This window comes from Anser anser (assembly GCF_964211835.1).
Source record: "Anser anser genome assembly, chromosome: 1".
Classification (NCBI taxonomy): Eukaryota; Metazoa; Chordata; class Aves; order Anseriformes; family Anatidae; genus Anser; species Anser anser.
Window position 1 is genome coordinate 73,258,505 of NC_139720.1, and position 18,224 is coordinate 73,276,728.

The 18,224-nt window shown below is 38.0% G+C and overlaps 1 protein-coding gene across 9 annotated transcripts in view; it reads right to left on the bottom strand.

Moving 5' to 3' along the window:
- The window catches only part of ATXN10 (ataxin 10), a 117,689-nt gene that overhangs the window by 58,328 nt on the left and 41,137 nt on the right, over positions 1–18,224 (bottom strand). For 5 of the 9 annotated variants that reach the window (XM_083819329.1, XM_083819325.1, XM_083819328.1 and 2 more), the window contains exons 6-8: positions 8,717–8,797; positions 1,385–1,550; positions 260–388 (exon numbers count right to left, since the gene is read on the bottom strand). In XM_083819329.1, the coding sequence (XP_083675455.1) occupies positions 260–388; positions 1,385–1,550; positions 8,717–8,797 (376 nt within the window). The remainder of the gene's footprint in view (positions 1–259; positions 389–1,384; positions 1,551–8,716; positions 8,798–18,224) is intronic. The other 4 variants (XM_083819332.1, XM_083819330.1, XM_083819327.1 and 1 more) reach the window with 2 other exon arrangements.

The following is an 18,224-nucleotide window of genomic DNA, read 5'->3' on the forward strand; positions in this document are numbered from 1 at the left end:
CCTCAGTTGAGCTGAAAAGATGTAAAACTATATGAAAGACATCAAGAACTGAGACCAATATTACTGGCACCGCCTGCTCAGAATACAATGACCTAGCACAACACAAATAAGGTCACTGCAAGTTACAGTGTCAGTTGTTTTCTGTGCTCCCAAAGGCATTGTTAGGTCTTTAAGCAGCTTGTTGAAAGTAAAAGGAATAACAGGACACCAGATTATTGGAAAAGATCTTTCTACCCTTCGATAGCCTAAACCTCCTTACTGTACTATATGGTGTGCCAAGTAGCCAGCAACTCTTGGATACTTCATAAAGAGGAAATAAAACAAGGCCATCCAGAACGCAGCTCTGCATCAGATACTCCCAAAATGCAGCCCACAAGCCATTTGTGACCTATAAAAGTCAGAGGAAAAAGGGAATTCACTGTGGCTATCCTCAGCAGAACCAGTTCATTAAGTCTGAAGCAATAATAGATTTCTTCCAACTGGACTGGAGTTCGGGCAAGTGTCTGTGTGCTCAGGAGACAGGAGCTATCTGCCACTAAGAACCCTGCAAGCTCTGCAACTTGATGCTGTGGACCCAAGCTGGCCCCAGGAGTATCACCTTGTTAGAAGCATGCAAGGCCCACTAAAGAGCCCCAGATCATCGGGAAACAGGGAAGAGTCCGTAACTAAAGCCCTCACTTCCATGAAGGATCACCACACATTTCAGACAGCTTCCCTATATTGAGCCACTCACACAAACAGCTTTCCATGATCAGAACTTGATGTTCTGGGTCCTGAAATGACTTGGAAATCACCTGTCAAAAAAGCAGCCAAATGCATTGTCAAAAATAATATTTGGGAGCTTACTGATGAATGAAATATTAAATGACCACCAGTTATTTAACAAAAACAAACAAACAAAAAAGCCCTAAGATTTACTTACTTTAGTACTGCTAAACGGAATTTACCTAATTTTTACCCCAATTTTAAGGAAGAAAAAAAAATAGATGCTGCTTTCCACCTATGAAATAAATATTTTAAGTTCTGATACATCTTTGAATAAAATATAATTGACAGACTAGAACTATAGAAGTGATCCCTAGTAAATAAATAATGATACTAAAATCCAAGCATGTGACAACTTGAACATTTTTAAAATTTTGAGACCTTTAACATTGTGGTAGATTTGTTTCTGTCTCAAAGTATCAGATCCTTGGTCATCCTCAAAAGCAAAATTAGGCTGCTGTCTTACATATTCTCTTGTGAATCCTACCATTGCTTTTCCAAGAAAGAAAACTTGTGAATGTGGTTAAGAAGTAACCGTGATTTTAGGTACTAGTGGCAATGAACCCACTTCAGATTCCAATTCTGTGTTTGTTTGCTTGTTTGCTTTAATTAGTCATACCTCATCTTCTGCATCTGCTGCAGATGTTAACTTGAGTACAGCTTCACATTTATCTCGGAAACAGCTTGCAAGGAAGTCAGCAATTCTCATGAACACATTCATTTCTTCACTGGTAACTGAGTTCTTCTCACTCACTTTTGACATTATCAGCTCTAAAAAAGTAACTCTAGAATCAGAAGACAACTTGTTAATCAAATTCACTAAGCCTTATAGAATTATCAGTGGAATAAGCAAACAGTTCTTTAAAATGATCTAAATAACCAGCATGCTACTAACACAGCAGACTTTAAAAAATAAATGAACACTGCCAATCACTTCCTATTCAAAGGTTTATTTCTGCATACCATTAATTTAATTTGTCATCTAATAAATACAATCTAGCCAGATGGTCAAGTCAATATTTTTCTCAAGTCTACTTCAATTTCTAACTTCTTATGTTCTAACATAACATTAATGTGAGTGCATATTCTGAGTGTCTAAAATTTCCACCAAAACAGCTTTCATAAACTGTTGTTAAGTTCAGTGAAACAAACGCATCCTCTTTGACAGCTTCTATTTGAAAATATCAGCTTTTCAGAGCCCTTGCCTTGTACACAGTCCTTTACTAGTTCTCCTCCCCAACCCAAAACCAATTCAGAGCAGAAACAGGGGGAAAAAAAAATATGTACACTCAGCTCCATGCAGCTGTTTTACAACTGCCTCTAGATGGACTATAGTAAATCCAAGTTAATTATTCATATACCCAGTGAGAGTAATTCAGTGTATTAAAAGTAAGTGGATACATAACATAGCTGCTTTATAAAACATACTCAGGTCATTTATTTGAATGGCTTTAATGTTGTTTTATTTCCGATATCCCTTCATGCTGTTAGGGCAAATTCAGAGTATTTTGTGGAAAGAGAACTTCAACATGGCAGAGGTGTACTGCAGCTTTGCTGCTAAACTTGAGCACAGAAGGGAGCATGGGTTAGTGGATTTACACTGTAATTCTCTCAGTCTGAAAGAGGTCTATTTATTGAATGAATTCAAGAGCAGGCTCAGGCGTTTCTTTGACTAAAATATTTGTAATTCAGATGGAATGACTGACATTTAGACATTTAAACATGTGGAGTAATTCAAATGCTTTTTTTCCTTTTTTTTTTTTTTTAATTTACCAAGCTGCTTGTCACAAGGGGGAGAAAAATGTCTTTTTCTGTGGAAAATTCATGGTCATTGCTTTATTAACCTCAAAGAGCTCACCCCTATTAATCAAGTAACAGCTACTCAGTTCTTACTAAACTCAATCCCAAATGTCATTAATATAAATGCATTAAACAATCACCTGAATGAGCACAAAAAGCTTTCTCAACACGGTAGCACAGAAATGTACTCAACACGGTAGCACAGAAATGTACTCAACACGTTTGGGAAATGGTGGACTCAAGACAGAAGGCTGTCAAACACCAGTAACCTCTCTCAGGCCTCACTTAAAGAGCACCAACACAGTACAGTCATTATGTTTTTCCTCTGGGTTAAAACTGGGTACCACATACTTGCCCGTGTACAAACTAGCAGTCATCCAACATCCCTAACTGAACAAAGGTTTTCAGATTTGGCATGCTATACTAAAATAAAGTTAACTGCACAGTTATGTCATTCATCCCCAAAGCAATTTTATACGCCAGTTTTTACTGCGTTTAGAGCCTCCTTTCAAGTGTATGCTCAGCTAAGAAAACAGGCTACTCACAGACTTTATAATTACAGGAATTATTCAGATAAAATATTATCTTCTGCATGACAGCATCCCAGACAGCTATCATTGCACCAATAATCCAAGTAATACATGTTTAAAATAGACAAGCAATCCTTCTGTAATGAAGTTGGAGGGTCACCCCATACTTGCATAAAATGTATTAGTGACACAGAATTATTGCCAATAAGAAAATTTTTAGGATTACCTTTCCTCTTGCAATATAATTAGGTGCCCTGTTAGGCAACAATAATCCTTCTGGAGAAACAGGAGTGCCATTTAGAAGAAATTACATGCAGGTGGTGGTTTAAGTTCTTCTGTTCTCTTCAGGTATTTATATGTCAAGACTGTTTTCCTAAATTGTCTTCCAGGCACAGTCATTCAGGACATGCCCATTTTTCCTCTGAATTTCAAGCAAGTCTTTCCAATCAGCCAACAATTGCCTGAGAACAACGTTTTTTGTTCTGATGCAAGTTCCCTTACATTCCTTTCTTCTATTGTCCCTTCCAGTTTTCTTCCAAGACTCCCTAGATTTTTTTCTAAGTTAGTTATCCCTAATAATGCAATTCACTCTTTTCTTTTACACAATCTCACAACTGTTCAGCCATTCAGGTGATAACTAAATGCAAACATGAACAAACTAACTGCCACAACAGATATGACAACTGTTAATATCAGTAATAGCATGTCTCACCATGAATTTTGGTAACACACAGTTCAATATCTGAATATAAAATTGTATGATATGATTATTATATTTCTGTTTGGAAATGATCATGCCGGTAAGTGTCATCTTCCTTTTCTTTAGGCACCACTTAGGAAGATCCTTGTCAATCTCCTGCTTTTTTTTCCCCATATTCAAATTTAATCCACTTTGTCCTTAATCTGACCAAACTGGCAAGAACTTAGAACAATTATTATAAAGTATTTGCAATCATCAATAAACACATCACTGCCTCTCAAAGTCTGCAAATAAACCATAGCCTTAATGTACAACTTAAATGTAAAAGTCCATTATCACAAATTAAAGTGAAGCTAAGCTCATCTAAAAACAGTATTGCAAAATTCCATCAATTTTATTATCAATAAATAATTTTTGCAGCAAGTGCAAACAGTTTATACCATCTTAAATGCCAGACACTTTGGACATTCCTTCTCTGAGACTGGGACTCCTCTACCCTGAAGCACTTCACTAACAACAACGGTTCTGTAAGACAAGTTAGGCCCTGTCTCAAAATACTCCGACTTTTCTGGATATGTACTCCAACGTCCAGATGTGTAGAGACGGGATCAGGAAAGCCAAGGCACAGATGGAGCTGAACTTGGCAAAGGATGTGAAGAATAACAAGAAGGGGTTCTACAGATACATAGGCAGGAGGAGACAGGCCAAGGAGAGTGTTTCCCCTCTGATAAACGAGATGGGAGAACTGGCTTCCTCAGACATGGAAAAAGCTGAGGTACTCAATAAGTGCTTTGCCTCAGTCTTCACTGGTGGTCAAGTTTCCTATGTCTGTCAGGACCCTGAACCTCGAGGAGAGGGTGAGAGGAGCAGATTCTGTCCCACTGTGACAGTGGAACAAGTCCAGGATCGCCTAAGGAAATTGGATGTGCATAAGTCCATGGGGCCAGATGGTATACAACCCAGGGTGCAGAGAGAGATGGCTGATGTGGTTGCCGAGCTGCTCTCCATCATATTTGAAAAATCATGGCTGTCGGGTGAAGTCCCTGGTGACTGGAAAAAGAGAAACATTACTCCCATTTTTAAGAAAGGGAGAAAGGAAGACCCGGGGAACCACAGGCCAGTGAGCCTCACCTCTGTGCCTGGGAAGATCATGGAGCAGATCCTCCTGGAAGACATGTTAAGGCATGCACGAGATAAAGAGGTGATCAGAGACAGCCAGCATGGCCTCACCAAAGGCAGACCTTGCCTAACCAATCTGGTGGAGATCACTTCTATGATGGAGTGACAGCATCGGTGGACAAAGCAAGGGCAATTGATATATCATCTACCTGGGCTTGAGCGAAGCCTTTGATATGGTCCCTCACCACATTCTTCTCTAAATTGGAGAGGTATGGATTTGAAGGATGGACTGTTAGGTGGATGAAGAATTGGTTGGCTGGTCGCAGCCAAAGGGTTGTGGTCAACGGTTCTGTGTCTGGGTGGAGGCCGGTCACAAGTGGTGTCCCTCAGGGGTCGGTCTTGGGAACGGTGCTCTTCAACATCTTTATCAATGACATAGACGACAGAATCGAGTGCACCCTCAGCAAGTTTGCAGATGACACCAAGCTGAGCGGTGCAGTCGATATAATAGAGGGAAGGGATGCCATCCAGAGGGACGCGGACAGCCTGGAGAAGTGGGCCCATGAGAACCTGATGAGTTTCAACAAGGCCAAGTGCAAGCTGTTGCACTTGGGCTGGAGCAATCCCAGGTATTTATATAGACTGGGAGAAGAAGAACTTGAGAGCAGTCCTGCAGAAAAGGACTTGGGGGTCCTGATGGACAAGAAGCTGGACATGAGCCAGTAGTGTGCGCCTGCAGCCCGGAAGGCCAGCTATGTCCTGGGCTGCATCAAAAAAGGGGTGGCCAGCAGGGAGAGGGAGGTGATTGTCCCCCTCTACTCTGCTCTTGTGAGACCCCACCTCAAATACTGCGTGCAGGCCTGGGGCCCCAAGCACAAGAAAGATGTGAAGCTCTTGGAATGGGTCCAGAGGAAGGCCACTAAGATGATTAGACAGCTGGAGGACCTCTCCTATGCAGAAAGGTTGAAGGAACTGGGCTTGTTTAGCTTGGAGAAGAGAAGGCTCCGGGGAGACCTCATTGCGATCTTCCAGTACTTGAAGGGAGCGTATAAACAGGAGGGGGAACGCCTGTTTATATGTGCTGAAACCCAGAAACCCAGAATTTACCTTCAGCTATTTTGGACCTGTAAGTATTACAAGATCAAAAACCCACCCTAAGATAGACATAAGCAGCCCTGTAGCAAGAAGTGGTTCCAGTTATACTACTTGAGTACCCATTTCATTGCTAGCAATTTGATCAGTGGCTACATCATCCACTGAGGATACTTCACATGAAAAAACACAAAATCAAAACTAAAGATGCCAATAGTCATGCATCCTAAAAACACCTGAAAAATTTGTTCTGTATTTTTGCTATTAATTAAAGCAAGTACCCTTCTTAAAAGGGTTCTACGCAGACTTGTGCATTTTGAAGATTTTCCTATGTAATTCAGACTATCAAGGTATTAACTTATGTTGAACACACTCAAGGCTAACTTGGATTAAAGCAGTATAGGCTTTTTCTAAATACTTCTGCCAAACACTTGCACACATGCAGGGGAATCTCAAACCTGGCAAAGAATTCAAGTATTGTTACAATCTATTGGCTCAATACCATAGAGTTTCCACAATAATCACTTGCAGAAACAGCAGGCATTGTCACATCATCATACATTTTTCAGAGTGAGAATACCATTAAAAGAGCTAATCACATTTTCACAGTATTTATTCCAGGACGTGCACACTCAGACATACAACACCAAATTGCTTGTATTTGTTTGGAAATAAAGCAAAATTGCCCAGAAGTCAGGAATTTGTCTTTTAATTGGAAATTCAGATTCCAGATCCACTTCTACAAAATGAAGAGCTACTTCATGGCACACACCATGGCCACAATATCACAAATGTACTAGATTTCAATTACAGGAAATTCTTTGAATAGTGCAAATAGTGCAAATACTGCGGTTATGCAACTGCATATATTTTGGTTATCTAAGGCAACTGCCAACTTAAAGAGTCACTACTAATGTATGTATTAGCAAACTCTCTCAGCGTAGTTCTTTTCAGTAAATATATTTAAATTAAACATATTTAATGTGCATGATAGAAAACACTAGCTGAGAATTACCATTTATTCATGAGTTCAAGCTGCCTTTCCCAGACACCTCAATACCGCATCTGTCCTTTCTTCATTTAATATGACTCAGTCAGCCTTACTGGACACCAATGCGGCACTCTTGCGGTGAAGGCTCCTTGCCTCATTTTGAAACAATGAATTCCCTATGCTTTGGTTTATACGGTCACTTTTTTCTTTAGTTAATGACAGTCAAAATGTTTTTATCTGAATTGGATTTGTCTCCTCATATATCTCAAAAGAATGCATTCTTAAATATGCTACAAAGTTACATAGAAAGATGCCATTGTAGGTTTTTCTTTTAGCTGAGATGTTAAAGCATTATTTCTGTAACACTTACTTGCATACATTTGACAGTAAATTAAGAAGCATCAAATTCACAACAAACTGAACTGCAGTTCTTTTTGAAAATGAGTTCTTTTTGAAACTGCAGTTTTCTTTTTGAAAAACGTAATGGAGTTTGATTTGCAGAACTCTTGGGACTGGTGATAAATTCAGTGAAAATGCTGCAAAAAGCCATCCCACATGTGAACATACATACGTCTACACAAATATACCTTCTGTCAATGTAGCTGATCACCATCTGCAGCACAGTGCATGCAATGAACCCAGCTGAGACCTTTCTAGAACTGATTAGGTCTACTGCTGTAAAAGCAAATAAACAACCTAACCCAGTCCTGGCTGTCCTCAAGGGGATTACAAAAACAAACAAAATACCATTCATAACACCCACAAAAGAATTAAATCTAGCTCATTCACTTAAAACAGAATTTTCCACTAAATACTTGGTAAAGGAACCCCTACCTCCAGGCATGGTAAGCACACACCTCATATTAGTTCCCATTTGGCCAACCTGAATAAAGGGAGAAAGACAGTATGTCCCTCCTTGTCATTCCCATCCCTTACCTATACATTAATAATATTTTATCTAGAGGTCTCAATCATACACTTTTTCTTTTGTTTCTTTATAGTCTGTCTGAACCATCATTTGTGATCACACTGCGGCTTTAATCACACCAAAACCACAGAAAAAACAAGATACGGACAGCTTTGTTTACTGCTTTGTGTTTCACCTGCAAAAACCATGGGAAAAACTTGCAGTTTCCCTGGGCTATTGGGGAATGAAGCAGCCATTTTGAATACATAAACGTATGATCACAAGATGTGATAATATTTTAATAATATTTTCAGTAATGAAAATATTAAAAGATTGAGTAATCATGGGCATCTGTACTTTTTTTTTTTTTTAGTTTATTTTTTTTAAAGGTTCTGCTAACCAGTATTAGTTGTAATTCCAAGTTTAGTAAAAGCTTTCTTTCAATTTCTTGTAATTGCAACAGGGGCATGAGCAGCTGAGGACACTTCATATACAGCTATAAAACACTGCAGGGTGTGGTGCTCTTATGAAGTCAAGGCACAGGCATGAAATCTTGTCTTTTTTTTTTTTTTTTTGAAGTATTTCTTTACCAAGTAACGGCGCCAACCTGGATTCTGCAACCCTACATAAATCACTGCCAGTTGTGGCTAAGCTGTAATGTTAACCAACCAATTTAAAACCATTACTAACATTGAAACATGTATTTAGAGATTTTGTGCCAACTATGAAACCACACAGTTTTTCAGTCATGTGAACAGGATACTCTATATGGAATGCTAAATACTAAAAGCCACATTGGTTTTTGGGGTTACCTTTCTTGATTGCTCAGTTTGGCATAGAGGACTTTTACCAGCTCTGGACATTTTAGCAAATGGTCTGTAACAATCAGGAACCTAAGGAGAAAAAAAAATAAATATATATATATATATATATATTACTGGTTCTACAAAAAAAAACAAACAAGCGTCTACATATACTCCAAATGGTGCTGCCGTAGATGACTATGTGACATGCTTCTTGCCCTATTTGCTGATAGATACAAATTGTCATAAACTAATTGAATATTGTTCTCCCAACATTTTCCCTATGATAGCAATGGCCATTTCCAAACAATTCAGCACACTTTTACTCAAATGCTTGAAGGAAAGCTAGTTAAATTATTTTGCCAGTTACAGAAAAGGAACACCACAATTCCAATAATAAATCACTAATTCAATTTTTACATACCTCAGCAAAAATCCAAAGTTCAAGCTTGAAAACTGTTATAACTATTAAGCTGTTACAACACTGTTTTAAGTCCACCAGTCATGAAAAGTGTCCAAATAAATTTTCTTTTAAAATAAAATAAAGTAAAAATAAATCTAGCAAAGCATCAAAGCAAATGGAAACTGCTTTGTCAGATGTAAGGCAGAAAAATACTGTTCTTAACTTACCAAAATAGTCCCCTTTTTTTAATAGGAATATAAGCTAATATCCAAATCCAACCCCTTGCTCTGTAAGGGGAGGAGGTATGTTCTGCCCTTGTGTTAATGCCAGTATTTACACTGATCACTTTCCCAAGTATCATTCACAACAGCCAATAGTAGATGACAGTCATCTAATTTAAACTCAGCCATGCACCATTAAAAAAAAAAAATCCTCAAATTATATTCCTAGCAGTACTGAGTGTAATGTATACTGCAAAAGCAAACATATACCTACCTATGAATTTTTGAATCAGTGTATTACATACAAAATCATTACTGAACAAATCTTAGAACGTCCTCTGAGCTTGTGAAGCTACTGTTAAAGAATAGCTAAAGCACGATGAAAACCAAGCATTTTCAATATTCCCTCCATGTCCTCCCAACATTCCACTTTCCAAATAGCCTATTGAGTATCAGTAACATACTACATAGCTAAGAGGAAGATGACATAGAAACCTTATAGCTTTAACAAAGTATTTTTAGGACAAATATTCAATGATAACTGGGCAAATAGGAGAACAAGAAGTCCAAAGATAGCTATAATATTTCTAATGATAACTGTGAACTTAGCTAGCATCTAGTTCAGTTATTGTAAAGTAGACTTTTTTTTTGGGGGGGGGGTGGATATTTTATGTTGTCCTTATTTACTGATATTTGTATACACATTTAAAGAAAAAATAATATAGTCATATGAAATCATCAACTTAAATTTGGCATTCTGAGCAGCGTAGCACTGATCCAAGAGTTTTCTAACACAAATCTGAACGTATAGACTTCCCCACAGTCACTGGCACAAATACATTCCAACACTGAGAAGCACAGACACAGACATAACACCACAATTTCATCAAACCATCAGCATGGCAGTCAAGGGAAATACTTCCACCGTTCCTGAACTGTTATTCATGGCATAACAGCCATCTACAGTTAAACCTTCAGGACGATAACTGATGGCATTTCTTAAGGATTAGAGAGGAAGCACAGGCTTCTATCTGGAGCCATAAAAGGAAACAGAAAACCACAATAACTTTAGCTGTGCAGAACACAGTAGTATTTACCCTCATAATGTGCAACTTTCAGCTGACAATGAAGCACAGTAAAATTGCATTTAAGGAACAATATGAGCCCCAATTTTTCAATTTTACAGTTGCAACTGTAAGTTTATACCTTATTTTGTGATTGATATTACTTTAGGAGAATCTTGACTATTTGTTCTGTAGTTAAAAATAATCAATAATTACCACAAAGATCTATAATGCTACTAAGTGCACATTAGTGATTACTACTGTGAAGTGGTAGATCTGTATTTTAGTCATTATTTGGTCTAGACTCTTGCATTTATTCATCTGCATCTTTCACATGCTATGGACTAGACCTCTACTGCCTGAGAAGCTTGCAGTATTTCAGAACAAAGTTTCTGCTTATAAAGGTGCATATACTTCTGTATGTGCTTCTTATCCTTTTAATCTCAAGAAAATATGTAAACCCTCAGAAATTCCTCCTTCTGTATTTGATTTTCTCGTTTACCTTATCCACTTCCTACATTACTGCATCATAAAGAATACAGCACAAACAAATTTTACAGGAGCATCACCAAGAGAAGTCAACAGAAGAATTACTAGTGGACTAAAGCACTTAACTCGAGCTATCATGTCCAGAAATTCTGGTGGTAGTTAAACAAGGGTGCAAGAAATTAAAGTTGATATTTTTAGTCCTCAGCTCTCCTGTTTTTCATTTGGGGTAAAGGAGAAGAAGAAGAGGGAAAGTAAGACCATCCAGAAGTTTGAAATAAAAAAGACATTTGGTTTTGGATTACTGACTGAATACGGCATTTCAGATGCACACAAAAGGCTTTGGTAGTAGACTTAAATTCTCTTTGGGGGCCAACAGCAGACTACTGGGATAACTGGGATAAACTGAGGACCACTGTAATTTAGTGAAGGAAATGGTGAAAATTAAAGTTGTTATGCAAGTGTAACACAGTAACAAATGAATAGTGTTAAATATGCCAATTTTCTTGACTTAAAATTAAAGTTAAAAATTGTTTGGCTAAAATCCTAAAAAAATCAAGTGCTTACATAGTAGATAATAGAGGAGATGTTCAGTTCAAAGACTTAACAATAGCACAAGGGCTGCATTGTACCACATGGAACTTGAGCAGCAGCCAAAACGAAATGGTATAAGCTGTATTTGCACTCAGTATATTCCAAATGGCCACTAAGCTTGCTCCAATCAAAGGCGGGTGTAAGCAATCAGCTTTATCATAAAACGTCATGCTCCATATTAAGTTGATTTGATCCCATTAGCAAGTTTAGAGAACAGTGTCCTTGGTCTCAGAAAATGAGGGGAAAAGTATAAATGTTTTAGTAGAAAGAAGAAAGATATTGCGATTCTGTTTGATCAGCAAACTTCTCTTCTGATCTCAAAAAAAAAAAAAGTGTATTTCACCATCCCACAATAAAGCCACACCATCCAAAATACTTAAGAATGAAATAGCATTTTTTACTTGAACAAACAAGCATGACAAAATCACCCAAATTTTAAAGAAAAGAAGAAAAATTAATCAGACAGCCTTTCAAAGCTATATCACAAGCCTTTTCACATTTTTAAAACCAAACAAAAACAAAAACAAACAAATGCCACACCACAACAAAAACCAATGTGCTTCATACAGAACTGTTTGTAACCATAACACATTTGAGAAGCAGAAGTATTTTCTGGCCTTGCACAAGAACATAAGCACTCTATCAAAACCATTTTAAACAAGCTATTTAATAACAGAGTACATGTGGTGTTAAAGATCTCTAGAAACAAGATAATTCACTCTACTCAAACACCAGCATTAAAGCACTTCTTGCTCAAAAAAAAAGAGTAAGAAAAAATATTTCCATATTTAGAGCTCAACATCAGAATGTTCTTCTCCTGTGTTGAAGAGAGCACAACAGGGAATTCTCTTCCTTCTTCAAAAGTCGTTACCCATAATGAATACATACTCCTTGTAGGCCACAACATGGTCCACTAAGTCAACTCTCACATCTAGAAGACTGAGTTCAGATGACCTGTACTGTTTCTCTGATTCAGAATACACTCCTGTTCAACTTGATAGCTACACCTGAGAGGCACTGAAGAGATTTATTTTTACTTATATGCAAAGTTGGAATATTATTTTTTTCTGAAGAGTTACCAAGAAAAAAATGGAAGATTATTACCAAAAGAATTACTTCCCATTCCTCTGTCTCCATAAAATATACACAAAGAAAGAGGTGACAAGACAAATAAACATGTGAGGCTGAGCTTTGAAGGACTGGGAAAATCTGTGCCAATACCCTGCTACTGCAAATAGAAAAAAGCTACTCAGATCTCTACAATTAAAGAGACTTTTCCAATTGTCAGTACTATTTAAAACCACAGTTGAACTTGGAACCTGCAACATAACTCTAACTTTCCTAGAATTAAAAATAAGAATTACTTGCCGTAGAGTAGAAGGGGGCGGGGGACACCCTGGACTGTCAGAGAGAAGAGACAGAGCTGCCAGCCCAAAATGAAAAAAAGGTAATATATTCTGGTCTCTGTACCACATGCATATCAATTAAGCAACGAGCACTCTACTGAGAAGTTCCATCTTTGCCTTTAAATATGTGCCCATGGGCGAGACTCCTTGCCACAGGAGCACTAGTTTCTGTCCACACTTCTTTCCATAAGCCAGGACAAAATAACCAAAGGCAAAAAATGGGGAGGGGGTGCCCCGCATCCTAATCTTTACAGTCATCATTCAGCTGTGGTCTCAAAAAGAGAAAGTGGATGTTCAGAAAATCTTACTTCCAATGCCAAACAGCTGACCACACTCTTAATATCATTTTTCTGGAAGCCAAAAGGCATACTATGCTTCTTTTTAAAATGAAGGATTTTTGTTCCTCGCTCTTCAGGAATCAAAAATACAACCTGTTTTTTCTTTTCATAGTAGCTACACTGCCCTGTGCACACACTTGGAAAAACTGATGACACAAGCTATACACTCATCTCTAATGGAGCCACCAAACTATTTCTAAAATAAACAGCTTTTAGAATACACATTGGTCTCAGTTAGGATAAATTATAATGTACTTTTGTACTACTTTTTTCCTAATTATTTTACAAAACACATATGTTTGCAGGTTCAATATTCTAAAGTAGATTTCATGTAGCATTCTGTGCTGGTTTCTCTTCCAAATACAGTAGCTTCTAAACTGTGCAACACACTTTGCTGCTGATGATTAATACCAACCCAAAAGGGAGTAGATGTGGATGTTTGGGGAAACACAGAGGAATGCCTTTTTAAAGGCTGCACAATTTTCCAGAGCCTAAGGCACAGCTCTCTGCACTTTTAAAACAAAAAAGTTTTTACAGAAAAAAATGGCAACGCTTGGCAGGCCTTTCATCACACTGCATATATAACACCGGATACCACTTGTGCTTTCTTCTTCCCTTGGAACTGCAGCAGAGAGAGTTATAGAGGGCTTTTCAAACTTTGGTAGTAATCACAAGGGAATAGATTGAGTAGGAAACATTTCAGTTACTGAACAGTGTGTTCCAGCTTTGTTTCCTAAGGGAAGGATCTGTCCAATTCCCAGACAGCATCCTTAGGTAGGCAACAGCTGTCAAAAGAAAGCAGCACTGCAAAAAGAATATTAGCTTATGGAGTAAGTATAGTTGCTTACATGTTTAAGATATGTTCAACTTAATGTGTCAACACTTTAAGACAAGAATACTATGCATGAAAATACTATTATGGAGGTATATTGGAAAGATGAAGATACACAGAAAATAAATTATTGTCTCACAGGGGCTTGAAAACCACACTTATTCATTTGAATGGAATATAGGGTGGAGAAAGTAAAGCCAAAAGATGCATAATGCAGAAAGACTGATCATTGTTTAACAGACAGATCTGTTGTTACTGAACAGATAAAAGAGAACTAACACTAAAAGAAAAAAAGAATCACAAGAAGGTGGAAGAAAAACAGAAGAAATTTAGAGGTTTAAAAGCTCTCCACTTGCAAGACGGAATGCGAATCCCACAACTGTGAGCATGAGCAGAGCAAGCTGGAAGCCAAAGAACATAACCAACCCCTCAAACAAGGAGCCTGCATTAAAGGACAAGGTCTCAGGACTAAGGACAGGAACAATCACTTGTACACCCAAGCTGTAGCAGCATGGAAGTTTTCCCACCAAAGTTAGCAATTATTTGCTCCTAAGCTAACAGCCTAAATAGTAAACGCACAGTAAAAAGGTCCATGCATTTTCTAGAAAACAACTGCACAGCAAAGAACACTTGAACAGACAGGATCATTTAATTAGTGTATGACATAAATCAAACTAAAGAAAGGATACTTACTAACTTGTTTCTGCAGAGCCAGTGTCTTTGCAAAGATATACACTTTGATGTATATTCTTTAACATAATTCGCCTTGAAACATTCTGAATGCAGCAAGCTCTGAGCACTCTTTACAAGCCCAAATAGAGATCCAAACATTCAGGACAAGACAGGTAAGTTTCAACAGCTTTCAGTCCTGAAAACTTCTAGTTTCTTCTTGCTCTAACATTTTAGCCAAAGGCTACAAAACAAAGGGGTATACATCCAGTCAGATTATGTTCTGAAGAACCTCGGTTAGAGATGCATGATCTGCCTCCTCTGATCATTGCTGCTGGTCTAACTCCCAAGAGCAATCTCAGAAGAGTGCCTGGTATTCAAAATTACAGGACTGCTAGCCTGAAACAAGTTAAGGAGCTGTGTTGACTAGAAGCAGTTTAAAAATACATTGCCTAATATATGTTAATTAAATCTATTTTAAAGTGCCATTCAGCATCTAATATTAAAGATGGCAAAGGCAGCAATGATAAAAAAAACTTGGAGCTGTTCAGAGGATCAAGCTTCCAAAAAAGAGGAGGAGGTTCTTAAATCAATAAATATTTATTAAATGTGGGAATTACATTCTGCAACTTCACAGATTTCAGAGATAGAAGCATTTCTGAAGCTTACAAGTAACCACAAGCTTAATGAAATGGGACTTCAGATCATCTAGTATGGATAAGGAGGTATGATCACACAAAAACTGAATACAAAATTTGACTGGGGCATTCCTTATTGAACCAACTTAGGTCTTAAATATAGCTGTTTCTTAGCTCAAAGCATGCTACAGAAAACACTTAATAAAAAGTATGTATCACTCAAAGACACACATAGGTATGCATCACAGTTTTCATCTAAGTTCTGAGGCAATTTGTTATGCTGTCAACCTACAAACATCTTCTCAAAACACATCAAAAATCTCAACATGCCAATCATAAAACACCCTTTTTGTTTCAAAAAATGCTTAGAAAGTGGATGTCTTGCTTCCCCCCCCACTGAATAGATTCATAAATTGCCAACCTGAGGCCTTCTCTCTCATAAGGCACCCCCTTAAGAAAGTACAGCCACCAACCTGCAACACTCCAGACATTTCCTCTTTACCAACAGGAAATCCTTGTTTTCTACTGAACAGCTCTTGATTCAAGAAGTAGACAAAAGTGACAGGGGAATCCCGAAAACTACGTCCTGCCTTCAGAGATGCTTCCTTTGCTCTTTAACTGGAAAAGTGTGTTATTGCAGACAGCACAGGAATTACAGAAGGTCTGCTACCAACAGCTGCTTCTAGAAAAGGAAGCTCTGAAAAACTGTTTATCATAATCTCAGATTTTCTCTGACAAAGCCTTTCCCTACAGAACTGTTGCAAGACTGGAGGGAGAACTACTTAACAGAAGTCAAAGGCATCACACTTTGGAAGAGGTTCCTCCTAAAGTCTCACCTAAGAACTCTTCCAGCTTGGACATGGAAAACTGGACCTGTAAACATAAATCCAGGATCACAAACAGAGGAGGAATTGCCAATTCACTGAAAAAAAAAAAAAAAGATTTTAAAGATGTGCTTCCCCCTGTTATACATCAAGAGCAGAAAACCCAACACTTATTACTGGAATGAAGTAGTAAGGACACCATGAGAGAAACTACAGTTAGGCTAACGGCCGTAAATACAAGCATTCATCTTGGATATTCTCTTTGTCTTAATGATTCACGGCAGCAACTGGAAAAATAACTTGAGCATCACAAGTGTTTATTTGTGGAATTCATTGGAAACTAACTTCAGAGGAAAATTAATTCATAAGTTTCAGTACATGATAAACAGAAGAAAATCATGAATAATTGGTTTGCCTATAACCAAACTGTCCCGATATTCAAAGAAAGATTATCAATACTTAAAAGCAGCATTTGACAGCAAGAAAGCACAGCCAAGATGAATAAACACACATACACTTTTTAAGCGATGTAATACGAATCCGGATGCTCAAACTGAGACACAAGAAGGTAGGCAGGAATTAAGTAATATTTTTAACTTTACAAGTAAGAACATCCTAAACACAGTCATATATGAATCTGGCAGTGAGCATAACCTCCTGGAAGAAGAATAGTTTGTATTTCGGCTCAGCCAAAAAACGCCAAAATAGCCACTTCAAAATGGTTGCTGTGCACTGTGGTAGCCATGGCACAAGGGACCCAAACCTTTACAACAAAGTACTGGTTTTGTTGCAAATACCACAGCTATGTAAATTCATTTAAGCAATCCTAGTGGTATGTACTGCAGTGAGAACTGAAGTACAGCTCCAAAATTTTCAATGAATTGCTGACTAAATATTTTTTCTACGGTCCAGCCAGAGAGCTTAGCTTAACCTTCTTAAGAAAAGGGACAGAAATCTCTTTATGCATTTTTACCTGACTGTATCTCACACACAGTTTTCCATATCAGAAAGCAACTTAATTCGCAGATGAGAAAAAATGTGTTTAGTAATGAACCAAGACTGAGTCCAACCTGAGAAGACTATATGAAATAACAAAAATGAACCCAAAGCAACAGCAGCAATAATATGCCAGAGTCCAAACTTACACTAACCTCAAAGCAACAGCAGCAATAATACATCAGAGTCCAAACCTCAATATCCTCAAAGCAACAACTGCATTTGACTTTCACACATTTCATTGCAGAAAAGTACAATTCATTCAATATCCAAAAATGGCTCATAAACAGAAGACTCTTATTGAAAGAATAGCTGTTCATTATCAGTGTAAGGCACAGGAAAACCTGCACAACTGTAGAGATGCTGTCTCCTTAGGACAGCTTTTACATGTCAGGATCAACACTGACCCAAGGACAAATCTTAGCTCTCTACTTATCCTTGTCAGAAAGTGTTCTTATCACCAAGATAAGAACATACAACTTTCCTCAGCCAGAGTAAATACCATTATTTCTATCAAAATAAGAAATCCTGTTTATTGCTCAGCTCTTCTCTTCACAACAGAGTACGTGTTAGGGAGTCACTTCTGGACACCGTCAAATCTAGTTTAAATTATAGTTCAGGCCATTCACACCTCAAAAGCATTCCAGCTCATGCATGAAAGAGCTGAGTGCACTTTCTCTGCCTGATCACAGGAGAGGAACTGCACTTTACGATACTAAATGGAGCAATGAGAAGTCCACAACAGGTTTCCTAGAGAAAGCAGATGCAACATGTTTGGAATCAGTAGAACTTTGTCCTAAATTTGAAGAACCAGCAAAGAAAACTGCTGGAGTATGCAGGAACTGAGAAAGTCAGCAGAAGAGCTGGCTGGCTTACTTCCTGGTGCTCGGCAATAGGAGCAAGAAAGTGAGACAGAGGGAGGGGGGGACAGAGGGAGAAGGGTTAACCCGATAGCATCATTATATTACGTGGATATATCTGTCCATATTTCACAGCAGGAGAATTAGTGGTAATAAAGGAAACAGGCTTTCAGACCCACCTGAAGA